General features: G+C 32.4%; 1 protein-coding gene across 1 annotated transcript in view; it reads right to left on the reverse strand.

Annotated features, from left to right (window-relative positions):
* Positions 1–15,645, reverse strand: part of LOC111004390 (tetratricopeptide repeat protein 28) — a 54,251-nt gene that overhangs the window by 31,421 nt on the left and 7,185 nt on the right. The window contains exons 3-6 of the mRNA XM_022275402.2: positions 6,651–6,820; positions 6,348–6,451; positions 5,470–5,672; positions 534–631 (exon numbers count right to left, since the gene is read on the reverse strand). Of these exons, the coding sequence (XP_022131094.2) occupies positions 534–631; positions 5,470–5,672; positions 6,348–6,451; positions 6,651–6,820 (575 nt within the window). The remainder of the gene's footprint in view (positions 1–533; positions 632–5,469; positions 5,673–6,347; positions 6,452–6,650; positions 6,821–15,645) is intronic.

A 15,645-nucleotide genomic window follows, 5' to 3' on the forward strand; every position in this document is an offset into this window, starting at 1 on the left:
ATTGAAGCTATGTATTATTGTAAACTTAAAATTATTTAACATAATTTTAAATTTATCCGATGTTTCGCGTGCTTTACAGCGTGCGTGGTCACCGTAATACATAGCTTCAATCCGGTAAAAAAGTGTTTTATTCAAATTAAAGCTGTTTAAAAATTTTGTATTATATTATTTTTTTAACTATATTTATAATTATATAGTTAAAAAAAGTCATATATTAACAGTTATATTATTCAAATAACTGCTGACGGTGATCTTCATTATTGCTTCTAAAAAGCGTTCTTTTATTTACTTCAAAGTATCGCTATACAGATTCTTCCTTTCTTAAACTCTTAATTTTGAGGGCGTGTGTTCAGAAAAGTGCGGATTTTTTTTTTATGTTCGCAACTAACACTTGCTTCTACTGTAACGTGTTAGGGATTCGTCAGCGTGTCCCAGACATATAAGAATAATCACATACTTGTATTGAAACATACTCTGAATAATGTATGTCCCATGAGAAGGTGTGGGAGAACTCTAAAGCCTTTTGTTCCTACCTGAGTTTAAGTGAACACGACCCAATTCTTAAGGCAGCTTCCAAAACCGTCACCGCCGCTTGATACTGCCCTGCAGCAAGTAGCTCTTGCCCAACAACCTATAAAAACACAATAAATGTTTAGCAGTTTATTGACAGACCCACCCAAAACGATACTATGTATATTTGAATTTAAAAACAAACTGGTTCTCAAATCAATAATTACCCATTAGGTGCATAATAAAAGTTTTGTTATCAACAATATTGCATATAACATACTTAATTTATTATACCACCTCGGTGTACATAAAACCTTGTAGGTAATATGTTCATAATATCGCTTTGATCTTTGCGGCATTGCCATTAGACTCGATAATAATAAGGTAACATACATAAATGCGAATTTGAGTATCACTGTCTAAAGCAAAAAAGCGAGACGAATTTTTAAAGCCCCATTATCTTTTGTCGATCCAATCGTCGCGTTTCGGAAGCTGACATTTCTTGGTCTCCCTCAGAATATTTAGTGAACACCCACGCAGTATTATTTTATACACACGATTATTGCAATCCTAATTTCAGTGACTGCTACGTAATTGGATGTAAGTATCGTCTGCCAGAGGTAATTATAATAAATCACTTGGGATTTTGCTTTTGTTTATTGCTGTGGCTTTTCGATTTAATTTTTTATCTCTAACAGCTGATCGTGATGACATCTACATCAACCCACTACCATCTAAATCGACAAACATTTAAATGAAACTGGAAATTGTTTATGAATATTCAAGGAGTTTTTGTCTGTGCTATTAGCGGTGAAATCGAAAATAATGAGACAAATTTACAGATTTGCATTAGTGCATAGGAGTTACAAAATTGTTATTAAAGTGACTAAATGCTTCTTTTATTTATTTAAAAAAAATACAAAAGAAGGGAGATCTGTTATACAAAATCACAATGCTGTAATTCATGTAAACAATTTCATTTGTTTAAAACAATTCGCAAATTGAATTATAAAGTCACCGCAACCTTATTGTCAGGGTCAAATATGTTTTACGAATGAGATTGGAATGTCTTACAAAAACGTCGATACTTATATAGCATGACAAAAAAATTATAATTAAGTATTTGATTCGCCAATCTTAACAAGTAGTTAGTTTTTTTGTTGCAAAACGCTTATTCTCTTCTTAAGAATTAAACTAGTTCGTGTTAGCAAAATAAATAATAATAACCTAACATTTGAGGGTCCCTTGAGACTATATTTTTAAATTAAATTGAAAAATACGTTTATATAAAAAATATTAATACACATTAGATCTATTACCTATTTTTATAGTAATTAAGCAGATTAGGTTCGCCTCCAGTCATCCTTATTTCAGTACGTATTTATTCAGGATACATATTGTAGACTGAATACAAATAGTATACGCCATTTTGACCATTTCTGTCCCCACAGATCAACTGTCGAGGAGATTGTATGTAAATGCGCGGGATTCGCGTATTTATGGTGCTTTGATCACTCAGGGCCCATTGTCCAATCGTTAAATGTACCGAAAAATGTTTAGTCCGACAGGAGGTCTGGAATGTATGTAAATGAGTAAGACTCGGGAGCAGAATATTTTACCGATTCGGTCGAGAGAATTTACTGGAGGAGTGGAGGTTCCTGAACGTGTATATATTGGGTGAATGGCTCAAACTGCCTATTATAGGGTTTGTAAAGGATTCAATTTAATTAAGTGCTCGAGAACTAGGACGCGCGTGCGTGGTATTGATTTTAGCAAATTATTGTTATATAATATTTTATTTTACAGCAATGTTCTCTAAGTATTTGAGTCAAAACAGGAGTTATACAGGGTTTCCGACTATGTAGACTTTTCCTGTGTTTGAATAATCATAAAATTAATTAATTTAATATTAAATATTCATTAGGTGGCATATGTGTATTTGATTATAATAGAATAACATTTACTTTTTATTTAAAAGGGGACTGATGTTAAATCATTTCCCGCTCTTAGTTTGCCAGGCGCTGCGTTGCTGGCCTTTTAAGAATTGGTACGGGAATACTTCAGTGGGCAGCTGGTTCCACATTGTAGTGGTGCACGTCAAAAACCGCCTTAAAATCGCTCAGTTATAAATGACGGATGTCGAGGTGAAAAGGGTGACAGTATTCTGCCTTGACATTTAATGAAGAAACTCAGTTGCAGCTCATCTGCAGGGGACATTCATTTGAACCACTACTCCTAACATTCTCCATGGTTAATGGAGTAGAATATGCAGAGAGACTTCACACGTGTGACACGCCGTGGTCGTCGACGATTCGAATTGCTCTTCGTTGTATACGGTATAATACAGTAAACAAAATATTTATTATATACTTTCCAACCATGTTTTGTTTGTTAAAACTTACTGTAAACATATATAAAATCTAGAAGTACTAGAGGTCACAGTAACTCGGCTTATACGATCTAGATTATAACATTAGAATTAAGCACTAAAAACTCGAGACTGTATAAATCTGCCTATCATTAAGCATAGTCCGTTTCTCGACCTAATCTCTTTGCTTGGTCATTTCCGATACATGCCTGTATAAAGCCACTTAGATAAAGGTTAACTGTGTTTCTTAATAGAAATTAACATGGATGATATTTGCAAAATTACAGATATTGCGTAATTGGATGGATTGCGTACTATAAGCAATAGTTAACCAAAGACGTACATTCCTTGAATTTTTGTGTATTTATTAATTAACTTATAAATAGTGAAGAAGTAAGATTCAAAATTTTATATTAGGCAGGTACATGCGTGTCTTCTATTAGTCAGGTATTTCGCCCGAAATCGAACAGACACACAAACGCACTGGCAGTTGCTAAATTACTGAGGCGTATATTGGAATGAAAATATCAACACTTGATTAAAAACATTAAAGTTTTAATCAAGAGCACCAAATATTGGCGTAGAAAAATAATGGTAGACATTTGTAATTTCATAATTAGATATATCTTGTAATATGTATGTGCAAATAGCCAACATCTGCTGATAATTCATATAAGAATTAGTTGTAAGACTTGTTAGGCAAGTTACTGCAATAGTCGAATATTATATTCCAATATAAAGTTTAAATTATATATACTTTTAAAGATGGAAATAGATTTAAAGATGTTTACTATCTTTTAAAAAACATATGTGTAACTTACATGAAAAAGTGCGTGCGTACAAATATTCTACATACTAACATACATGTCAGAAGTGAAACTTCTTTGTGAATTTATTATTACTCAGATAAAAGCCCCAATAGATTATTATGTACCAGTATATGGTCACTCTATGTATTTGTACATCTATATCACACTGTATACGTGCTATAATAATAACAATAATAATATAGCCTTTTAATTCTGACACTCCATTATATCTCGGAGTTCAGTGTGCCTCTTGGCAAAGGCCTCCTCTAAGCCTTTCCATTATTCTCTATCTTTTTTTTTTGAGGGCGGTGATCTGATCTTCCCGCGTCGACCAACCGTGGTAGGAAGACTGTATAAGTGCTAATGGTAGTATAAATAAATAAAAATCTGCGTTTACTGCACTAGACGCTATGCGACAGAATTGCCATCTAAAGTTCTAATATGTAACTACTAAAGTAATACGAAGAGTTTTCGAAACGGTTTCTATTATTCTTTCCCGTATCTCAGGAGGCTAGCTGTTGTAAACACTAACTCCGCTGTAGATTGCTCAATACTGAACACATACAAATAAATTTATTTCAAAATTATGGAGCCGAAATATGGAAGTAGAAAATTTGTCTAACAAATTATGTACAGCTATTTGAAAAAGCACCATTCTCATTAAAAAATCATCTAAATTATTTGGACAGAATCATGTGAACCGGCGGCTCTTAAGACATTAAGTGCAGCTGTTTATATTGTCCGTTCGTAAACAATGGCTTGATCATCCGGGGCGTATTTGGGGTATCAGATGTCATGCGGAGACAGTTAACCTTAAATAAGCTTAAATTCGATGTGTTGAAGACGTAGGGTGAGTATCCATTAGGATCTTTTGGTCCTTTAGTATTTTGTGTATATGGTGTATATATAGTTTTATAGGCATTTTTCTTTTTGTCATTATCGTTAGGTATTACGGGATGTTTCAAATTAAATATATATTTATTATTATACACTATTAAAATGTTATAAGAGAAAATGCTTCATAACATTACAATGGTCCAGATCTTTGGGAGAATAAATATATATACACAATTAACAATATTTTTATTGTATTCTGATATTATCATATCAGTTCTTGCTACGGTTAATTTAATAATACTATCGTATTTATTAAATTATCCGTACTTATTATTAACTTAAACCTATAATAATCTTTATTTGGCTACACTACTTACATGTCTCATTATTTTATACAACTTTAACGCATACTCATGACCCATTTTAAATAACGATGGTGTTTCGGTAACTTTGAATAAGTTGGACAGGACCGATAATGGATAATATATCTTGTTATCGAATTTCTTAAATTGTTCAGGCTTTTTCCTTTTTGAATCATTCATTTGCTGCTTTACATACGACAAAGTCGAAGTCAAATTTTAACGAATGTCCTGTATTAAGGTCTATTAAGTAGCTTCTTATATTACGTTATTAACATAACTTTATTATATGTATACAGTGAGAAGTAAATTTATATAGCATTTACTAAAAACCTAAACTAACGAATGTATATTACATAATATTTATTTAAATACCCTTTACGCGATTTGTACTGAAATTAAAACGTTAATAACTTACTGAAACATACAATTTAATATTGGTCCTTCAATATATTTAAGCATAGCTAAGATGTTTTATAAAAACTTACATTATTGTGTCGACCGTCATAGACATTAAACTTTTATTAATTTCTTTAATAAAGGAACAATTTGTATTTATGTATTCTGTTTAGTAATTTTCACTCACCGATATAAGTACAAACGGCGACTGGTCCAGTTTCATAGCTTCTAACTGCCGGAAGGTTGGTTCGAGGGTGGTGCGTAGCGGAGATTTTAAGGAGGCCTCGACAAGGGCTGCCAGCAGCTGACGAGATGACGGCTCCACGCCCAGTCCTGAACTGAATGCGGCCAGGGCTTCACCATGTCGCCCCAGGCATTGGAGTGCCACCCCTTAAAAATGTTTATAACTTTACGTTCATTCGTAGGTGCTTTCAAGGCAGGCCAAATAAAACTTAATATAAAATTAATTTTTCGCTTGGGAAATGCATAACTTATTGACTAGGAATATTTTTTTTGTAAAAAGATTTCGAAAATCTTAGTAATTATATATTTATTTTTACTTTATAGAAAAAATTAAATACCAAATACACTATGCCATAGCCAAACCAAACTAATACAATTTATTCTTGTTTTCTAATTATTATATTTTTATATATGATACATTAAAGGAAAACATCGTAAAGAAGGTATATCTTTGACCAAAGTAGGCATATATAAATATACATTTATAGCATAAAGAAAAATTAACAATAATGTACAGACGTCCTATATAAAACGTATAGGACATATACGAATTTCTCAGTCACGACTAAGGTCCACATTCTAAGTCGTATCCAAGACACAATCTCGTCTTGAGCGCTGTCAAATATGTCAAATTTCATGCAGAAAAGTGGGTTGACAGCTCTAGATTTATAGTTAATAGAACAATAGAGACCAAACAATAAAGGAACCATTAGTTTATTATTAAAATAATTACTAAACTTTCTTTGTTCGCTAATCTTCAATTAGGTGAATATTGTTCCCAAACATATAAGTTAAGATACTGTTTGTGATTCAGTGCCTTACCTTGTCGGTAGTATGCTTTAGGCCAATTGGGGCATAGTTCTCTTGCGCGTGTTGCATCTTGCAGAGCTGCTGCGAATTGCCCTTGCTTCAGTCGAGCTGCTGATCTACGAAGCAAATTTCATTCATTTAAGTTTTCTGATTCTGATGATGAAGGAATATATGTTCAACTTTATTATCGTATTAGATACGATTTAAAATGGCTTTATAATAATTGACTTATTTTCCAGTATTATATGTCATTTAGCCCATTTTTTTAAACAAAAGAAACATTATGTTTATAGTATATATTACTTGTAAACATACCTATTACTATAAAGTATATGATTAGCAGGATCCAATGTCAAGGCATCAGTGTATAGAGCCACAGCTGTAGAGAAATCTCCAGCTTGACAAGCCGCATTCGATGCCCTGACCTTTTCCACGAAGAGAGCCCTGGATGCAGCACCAAGCGATGCTGAGCCACTGGGCTCGACCTGAAACAATTGTATTGTATATATTAGCGCGCTTAAATACTCCATAGCTTATTGGTTCGCCTAGCCCCTAGTCGCGCAAGTGAGGTTCTAGCGTCTGCTATGCTTATAAGTTTCCTATAGGCCCCAAATTTAAGTAAACCGCCAATAGCGAAGAGCCCCGAGAATCGACGTTCATCGAGATAGAAGCAATAAAAAGTTGTCCAACTATCTACTTAGATAAAGAAAAGACGTAGTAAATGTATCTCGTGTACTTTTTAATCCGTTTCAAAGGAATAATGTAATCTAAAATTACTATAGTAAATTTTCATATGAATAGAAATGTAGTAATACCCGTTTACTTTCAACTATAAATATTTTCACGTAGTTGGCTGTGCGATTATGCTTGTTCACATAAAACATATTTATAAACGATAAATAATAAATGTAACGTTACTTTCGACGATTCCGACGCAAACTGGATTCCAATAAATCAACCAGACTATTAAAGTCCCTTCCAATTAAAGAGAGAGATATGAATAAGATGCATTGAATTTGGAGTCGATTTACAACACAACTCATCGATTTTTAAGGTTTTTGGGATACGGAAAAGTTAGGGATGACACAGATCTAAAGGCCAGTAAAGTATTATAACAATACATGGGGTAATCTAATTTTCTAACTTAATTTTACTGTTTTCAAATTTGACGTCTATGTAAATGATGATTTTTATGATGCTTTTTATTAACTAATCTTTACTGTCATATACACTTAATATAAAAATATATTTTAAAATGTATACGTGACGGAAATGAAAATAGTAATATGCGTAAACTATCACGTATACTTGATAGACTTATAGTAACTAAAATACAACACCCTACCGAGAAAGTTTCCGTATCGCATAACAAACACAATAAGGTGATTTGTGTCTACGATAAGTGTGAAAGGGCTTCACGGGGTCTTTATTAATAAGGCTATAAAAACACTGTCAACTCGCTACCGAATTCCAATCCTTCCAGCCGTCAAAGATTAAAGCGATTCTAATTTGTACTCACATTCTTTATTTTTCTCCAAAAAGAAACTCCACTTGAAGAACACACTTTGTACTTGTACTTGTGTTATCGATTTTCTATCATTCAAACGAATATTTTATTTATAGAGTAGTTAATGCATGCAATAATAATTTGGCATAAGGAGGTATAGTCCTACTTTCGATTTATTACGAAACGATATTAAGTTCTTTTTACTCTATACCTCATGAAATATTTGTAGTTAAATCAATATTATTGTGTAATTCCCGCGTAAATCGTTTTTGACCCGATTGATTTTTTGATATTGATCCTTAATGGGAAAGGCAAAGGGCTTCTGAGCCGATTGCAATTGACAGTGGACACTAACCTTTCTGACGCTTGATCACAAATGACACCTCTACAGATACCAATTCTCTAACGCACATATTCCAGCAATAAAATCCAAAATTCATATTGAAGGGTGATGCATGTATTTTGATAGTACTTATCACCAGCTTTATAACATTAAATTGTTGACTTTTTATCTGAGACAAGTGTCGTCACGCACATGAAGGTACAAAGGGATCTATTGTTGTGTTTTTGTTAACTAAACCCTTCTACATTAGCCTCGGCCGTGCCACCTGTGCTATCTACTCGAGCGCATCGGAAGCGATGCTTTTTTCTCACGAACCGCATTCTCTAGGTTTTGAGTGAAAAGTAAGTTTATTGTTTTGTATACTTACATGTTTTAAAACAAGCGAGACCAGAACTATTGTGATAATGTTATAAGTATCTCTGAGATAATATATTACTATAAATATAAAAGGAAAAAAAGTAATGGCTAATTTGAGATTTCTTTATAATTGAAGGACGGAACAGACATTTATAAAAGGTAAAATAATTTGATACAGGTAGATGTTGATATTGGGTAGACAATTTGTGGATATTCTACTCCGTATATATACGCGATAAAAACGTCATCAACCCAATTAAAATCATCTTTTTTCAAGTAAAACTTATGTAATAAATAAACCTTATATAAGTTTAATGCCGTTTATCGGTTGGGATTCTGCATGTAATGACGTCGCTTGATGCGGCCATCTTGAAAAATGAGCGTTGTAATCGAGCCTTATTCATTTTATTAAAATTTCGTTTAAGAAGGCGCCTGATAACCAAGAACGACGTATTGGGTAATTATTTTTTCTCAACGATCTTCCATTCATCTGAATTTTGGACTCAGCCCGCCCTGAGATGCTTATTAAATATTAAATTGAGAAAAGATGGTATGTTGCTAATTGGATTGTAGGCAACTTATCGGAAATCAGTAATTAATACCTATATGTAGTATCGTTTTTAGTTAGATGTTTTCGTTTTATATTTTTATTGTTTATTAAAAAAAATATGTGCAATTCAGTACATGGTATCTTTGTATTAATTACTCAGTAGTTATTCTGTGTAGAAATTGATTAAATTCTATTATTAATGTAAAATTATAGAATTAAATCAATTCAAGAATTTGTAATTCGTAATTTTTTATAATAACATACAAAAATACGCAAGTGTTTTCATTTAAGTAATTAAATGCAATAATTATTTAAATCAGACTCAAAACATATATGTGTATGTATGTAATAAAAACAGGTATGCATGCTTATCTTATGTTTATACTGCTCTTATAAAGTGATAAGTAAGTATAAAAACTTTTTAGTGGACCCTTGGAAACAAAATAAAGACAAAAGCAATCACGTCCAAATCCGGGCAGGTAGACTAGGGCCGTGACTTTAAATAGAGAAAAAAACACAGTCGTCGGCCACCTTTGTCTACATTTTTTTGTCTATTTTCTTATTGTATGCCTTGGGATAATTACGATTCTTACCTGTCGAGAATAAAACAATTAAGCGAGCTCCGAGACAAATCACACGCATTTTTTCATCGTTAAGTATTTAGAGCTTGAAATAGGAATTTAAGAAGAAAATATGTTGTACGTAGTTTAAAAGTACTTAAATAACAATTTCTAATTAACCGTTCGAGTTCGTGAAATACAAAAATACTTGTAATTGTAACAAATAAAATTTTACGAGTGTTAATATGCTAAATGAAAGTGTTTATGCATTAAAAGCAAAAGAAAGTACAGGAACTTCGTTTCCTTAAGTATTAAAATATTTTACAAGTTTTGATTTAAGTTACATTGATATGTTTATAAATAGCGATGTAGAAAGGATTATTTTTGACGTATTTATTTGGGTAACGAATCTGATGCGATTAATCAGATCATTTCAAGGAACGTACTGAAAAGCCAATGATTAACACAAAAATGACAAAATTTCTAATAATATGTCGTTTGTTTCACATTTTTATCAACTTCCGCATATGCATTCGCCTGGAGCTTTAACTCTCATCACGATTGTAATACTCATTCTCGTACGTAAGCCGACCAAGTTAAGAATCTTTTACGTTCGCTTACTTCCTTTTAGTTTGACGGTATTTCACAATTCACTGGCTATTGTAACGAAGTTGCAGCACGAATGTTGTGAATTCCAGACATTCTCTGACAATTACCGATTCGTGAGTGACCCCTCACCCCTCGAACCAGTTTAATTTAAGCCTAAAGGAATATCGCGACATATATCATGTTTTTTTGTTGAGTTATGTAATAGGCTGTTATGTAATTTGACTTAGTATTTAGGAAAATATATAGTTTTGCTGTAGGATCAAATTGATTTATCACAACAATTATTATTGAAGTAACTGATAAAACCTATTTAAACGTTTCCACTTGCTTTATTGGCATGATGTGACTCAATTCGGTTTTTTTAATACTCGCAAAGTAGGAAAATAAGTTCAATTAAATAAGTTTTAAAAGGTTTTAGTGTAATTGTTTCCTCTTTTAGATAAATGACTTTCGCTTTGCGGTAATATACAGAATGGAACACCTATTAGTCAGTCAGTTATTTATATTATTTTCCACAGTGATATCCAGAAGGAATTACTTTCATATCATAGTTTTTGTTCCGGCACGCGTACAGCGCGAGTGGAATGCGCTCGTGACGATCAGTTTCGCGCGCAATCATCCTCCGCCATGATGTTTTTGCTGTCAAAATGACATCCCTAAGGCGTAATAACTAATAGTCTTGGCTGTATGGACTAAAGTCCTTTGCCTTTCCCATTAGGGATAAATTGAAAAAAAAAAAATAGTCTTGGTCAGTGAACTATTCTTAATAAAAATGTAGAAGCTAGCAATATGTCAAGCTAGCTACAAAATATTATGGTATGCAATATAATACAAACACAATAATAAGATGTAATACGTTGATTGTAGCCAATAAGCTAAAGATATGTCGCAGCAATCGCGCAACTGTCAGCTGCCACTGTTATTATGAATTTCCGTCAATTGTCTATGACATTCCTTAATCTTTTAACCTCCCCACCTGTAAGATATAAAAAATATTTTCTCGAAGCGGAAGATTAAATCAAATGTAAGTATTTCCTTTTCTCGTAGATTATTTTTTATAAGGACTTAGTCATAGAAGTCTATTTAATCTTGCAACTTCTATAAGACCAAACTAGAAACTTAATTATCAACATTACACTTATGACATCCTGCGCACGTAACTTAGCCTTTAATTTTCTCTGTATCGGAGATCTAGTCGCTTCACGTGGAAGGAGGCGGGCAGAACCTTAATTACTTATTACACGCGAAAGAATGTGGTACAGCGCTACGCTAGGCTTCTGGGGTAACATGAAGACCGAATTAAATACATCTTGTTCCATTTAGATTATAATTCAAGCCATAAACCACCTTATTATTCCCTAGATAAGGCCCAATCCAGAAAATGCGATACAGCGCTCAGTCGTTTTAATTTTTTGATTGCAACATGTAATTTGCAATACGCTTATACCAATTGCTTGAAATTACTCAGGTGCAATTTATAAAGTGCCGTGTAAAAATTCCTTTGTTGTAAGAAGATTTTTAAATTAAATCTACGGTTGCGTTATTTTTTTTAATGTCAAAAGAATCGTGTTAATACAACATCTATTAACATGATTCTTTTGAGAATAATCCTTACAATAGTTCAACGTTATAAAAACAAATAAAATACTAGGCATTTTGTCTAAAAGAATATGATTTCACTGGTTATACTGACGTGTACTCACCGCCTTTATAACTGATGTTAAGTAATAAAAGTTTTTTGTTTAAGAACAAATATAATAATAATATAAAAACTACTGTACTAAGACCATTGCTCTGTGGTTTAAATACGAAAGCTTACACGCTACAATAAATAAAAAAGACAGACTTTCGAGTTTATTGTAGCGAAATTATTTTCCGTAAGAAGATTTGTCGTGCCTAATGCTATACTTTGTCTACTCACATACTGAGGATAATTGAGATTCATTACAAACTGGATTTGATCAAATATGGGTGTTGGTCGTGAATTGTATCTTTGTCGGCACGTACGCTTAGCAACCGCACTTACCACAAAAGTATCGAAGGCGGTCAATGTTTAGTACAGCCGCAATATTAAAATACGTGATACGGCTCACTTCCTCAACGAAAAAGTTAACTCTCTACCTCTAGAAGATACACCTAAAACTCAAACATTTTCTGATTACAAAAAGTTGTAATATCTAGTATATAGAGCTGGAAGTAACATGGCTACGCGTTTCTTTATAAAAAAAACTTTAAAATTCGTATCATTGTCTTTGGGCCATTATTTATGATATCTGTGGTTTTTTATGTATTTCCGCCTAATTTCAATCGCGAATTTTATGTACGCCCGTCTGATGTTACGTGTCAAATCAATATGTTTTGCAATAACCCTTTTCAAAAGATTAATAATAAATAACGGAAACGTATGGAATTATGTGAAAATATTATATAAACTTAAGTATTTAACACCGCTACTCGCACGGACCAATTTACAATGATTTCCACTATCCAGTTCCTTTATTAGATCTCTTACATGACAGCTAACATATTTCTTAGCGTTTTCTAAGGCAGCAACCCGACAGATACTATTAACATTGAAACATATTTGATGTTGGATTTAATAACATAAATCCTTGATATTGAATTCTGGTAATTCTTTTCTGTTTTAAAGATTTTAAAAATATAGGTATATATAAACGGATAAAAAAATGAGTGGCGTTACTTTTACCATTAGGGTTAGGTCTCATATTTCCTAATCTGTTTCATGATTATTTATTTTTCTACTAGGCAAGTAGATCATCAGATGTGCTTGAAACACGCCGATTTTGAGTCTAAAGGTTGCCAATTTTCTTACGATCTTTCACTTGTTATTGAAAAGATTAAGAAGTGACGTATTTTAAAAATCACTTCATTGGATTCGTATAGCATACATTCATATATATACCAAGATTGCTCTTCATATTCTAAGTAATTTAAATTACATATATATTTTTATACGTGCTATACGTGGACAAGAATCGGCTTTATTTTTGCCTTCATACGTTTGTATTCTTTTGAAAACGAATTTTAATATATAGATAATATGTATATCCTGCAGTAGCCTTGTAACTGGTTTACCAACTGCTAATTTTTATCCAGACGTCTCGCAAACGCTGAAATACGACGCATTGTTGGTATGAGTAACATCATTCCAACTTCACTTCAGTTGCACCATTACAATTCCAAGTGTATATTATTATATTATACAATGTTTTTCCAATTGTATATGTGTGTTTGAGCTAGGCCTTTCAGAGCAATTTGCGCATACAACAAATAGGAATAGTCAACTCGGTTTTATTGTTAAAATATATAATATGTATATACAATTCTAGCGCAGTATGTTTTGAAATATGGTTTCCGTATCATCTTACGAAGGTACAATATATACATAAAACACCTACCTATAGTTAAGACATTTTCAACCTTTAATATCTTTTATGATTAACTACTGTTCTTGAGATAAATATTGAAAACAGTTGAGATATTGATTACCAGGATTTTTTGATTATTTGTTGAAGTTTCCAATATAGAAGATAAAACATAAATATTTTCACATGTTTTCTCTCTTGTTTCAAGAAACAAAAGAACGATATGTAAACAATAGTCGAATATTGCATCTACATCCACAATTTACATGTGTTACCTACGCCTACTCTGAATAGGGCTGTCCGCTATCTTGTTTCAGTTATAAAAAAAATATAAAAGAAGTGAAGTAAAATCGTATTTTAATTCCTTTAATCCAAAAGCTTAGCAATAAAATAATCTATGATAGTGAAAAATCAAAAAAGTATGTGTCACGCGTATACAGAAATATTACATAAAAATTTTGTTTTTTCTATATATTCATAATTCCATTTGACTTGGTATTTTTAACAAGTTTCGCCAACCCTACAATTCCACCCATCTACACTTCAACATAATTTGAATTACATGACTCGTGCTATTCACCGTGTCATTGTAATGATTTGGTAACGATTTCCAACCTTATGCTCTTGTAATAAAGGTGATACATGTATATGCAGATCATCTTGATTTCTCGCCGCAGTACATTGTTGACGAGCGTGGGTTATTCGTTTCATAGATATTCATAATAGATTTTTGAGACGGCTTTAGATAACTTACATTGTTTGATACTGCAACCGAGAAATGTATTGTGTTATTTCTTATTAAACTGTTATAAGGAAATAGCAAGACAGATATTATAACCATTAACGTATCTTTCAGGAGCGCGTCACAATTCTTAAAAGGCCTGCAACGCACTTGCGAGCCTTCTGGGAATATGATTGCTTATGGGCATTTAACATCACCCATGTTCCCGTTGTTTATGTATAAAAAAATAAAAAGTTATTTTTTTATTTCTTTTCCTGCTGGCGTGGCCAGTAAACTAATTATACTACAAAATCGTTTAAGTACCGTAGATCGGCCTGCTAGTTAAATTTAATTGTTAAAGAAGTGCGTATGTTGTCAGTGTAGTGTAAATATTCTGACAAACTGCACTAATACGCATATAGTCAGATTTACACGAGATTTATATTAACTTAAAACTTTGACTTCAAATCTATGATACATCCACTTTGTGGAAACAGCTGCCCACTGAAGTATTTTCGAACCAATTCGTCCTTCAAGAAAGGAGCGTACCAATTCTTAAAAGGCCGGCACCGCACTTGCGAGCCCTACTGGCATTGAGTATCAATGGGCGCGATATCACTTGAGGTGAGCCTCTTTCCCATTTGACCCCTGTTCTAAAAAAAATGCGTCTCCTATTGATTATTTTGTTAAGCTAAAAAAACAGCTAAGGTATCAATACTTAATATTAATAGTCATTGTTTTATACTTAAATAGCTATGTACAAAATTTTATAGTTTAGTACTGAAACTTATAATATATGAATAATGTATCACCATTTTGTAAGTAACCGATCTATTCGCCGCTAAAGGATATTGTTAGAAACTATTTCTCTAACTAATGGTGTTGACTAGTTTGTATTAGCTCCAGCCCATGTTCTATGCCACAGTTGACTTCCGAAGACATTCTTAGTAAAACTACTTTAAGGCTATTATGTACTCTGTACAGATTATAAATACTAGTCTGGATAAAATGTTTGACAATACTGTGTGTTATAAAATACAAATTTTATTATACAGTCATCATTATTATATTATTATATATTTATATAATAAATATTTATTATATTTAATTAATTATTTTATTGTAAAGATAAAAGAGAAATGGCACGATTGACCTAAGTCTTAATATTGTCGTCATTTTTGCCTTGTTTTGTAGAGATACTCCCGTCAAATATACGTGATGAACTTCTATGCTTTAAATTAAAATATTATTACCAGGTAAGAAAGGTTATTCTTTAC

This window comes from Pieris rapae, chromosome 14 (assembly GCF_905147795.1).
Source record: "Pieris rapae chromosome 14, ilPieRapa1.1, whole genome shotgun sequence".
Taxonomy (NCBI): Eukaryota; Metazoa; Arthropoda; class Insecta; order Lepidoptera; family Pieridae; genus Pieris; species Pieris rapae.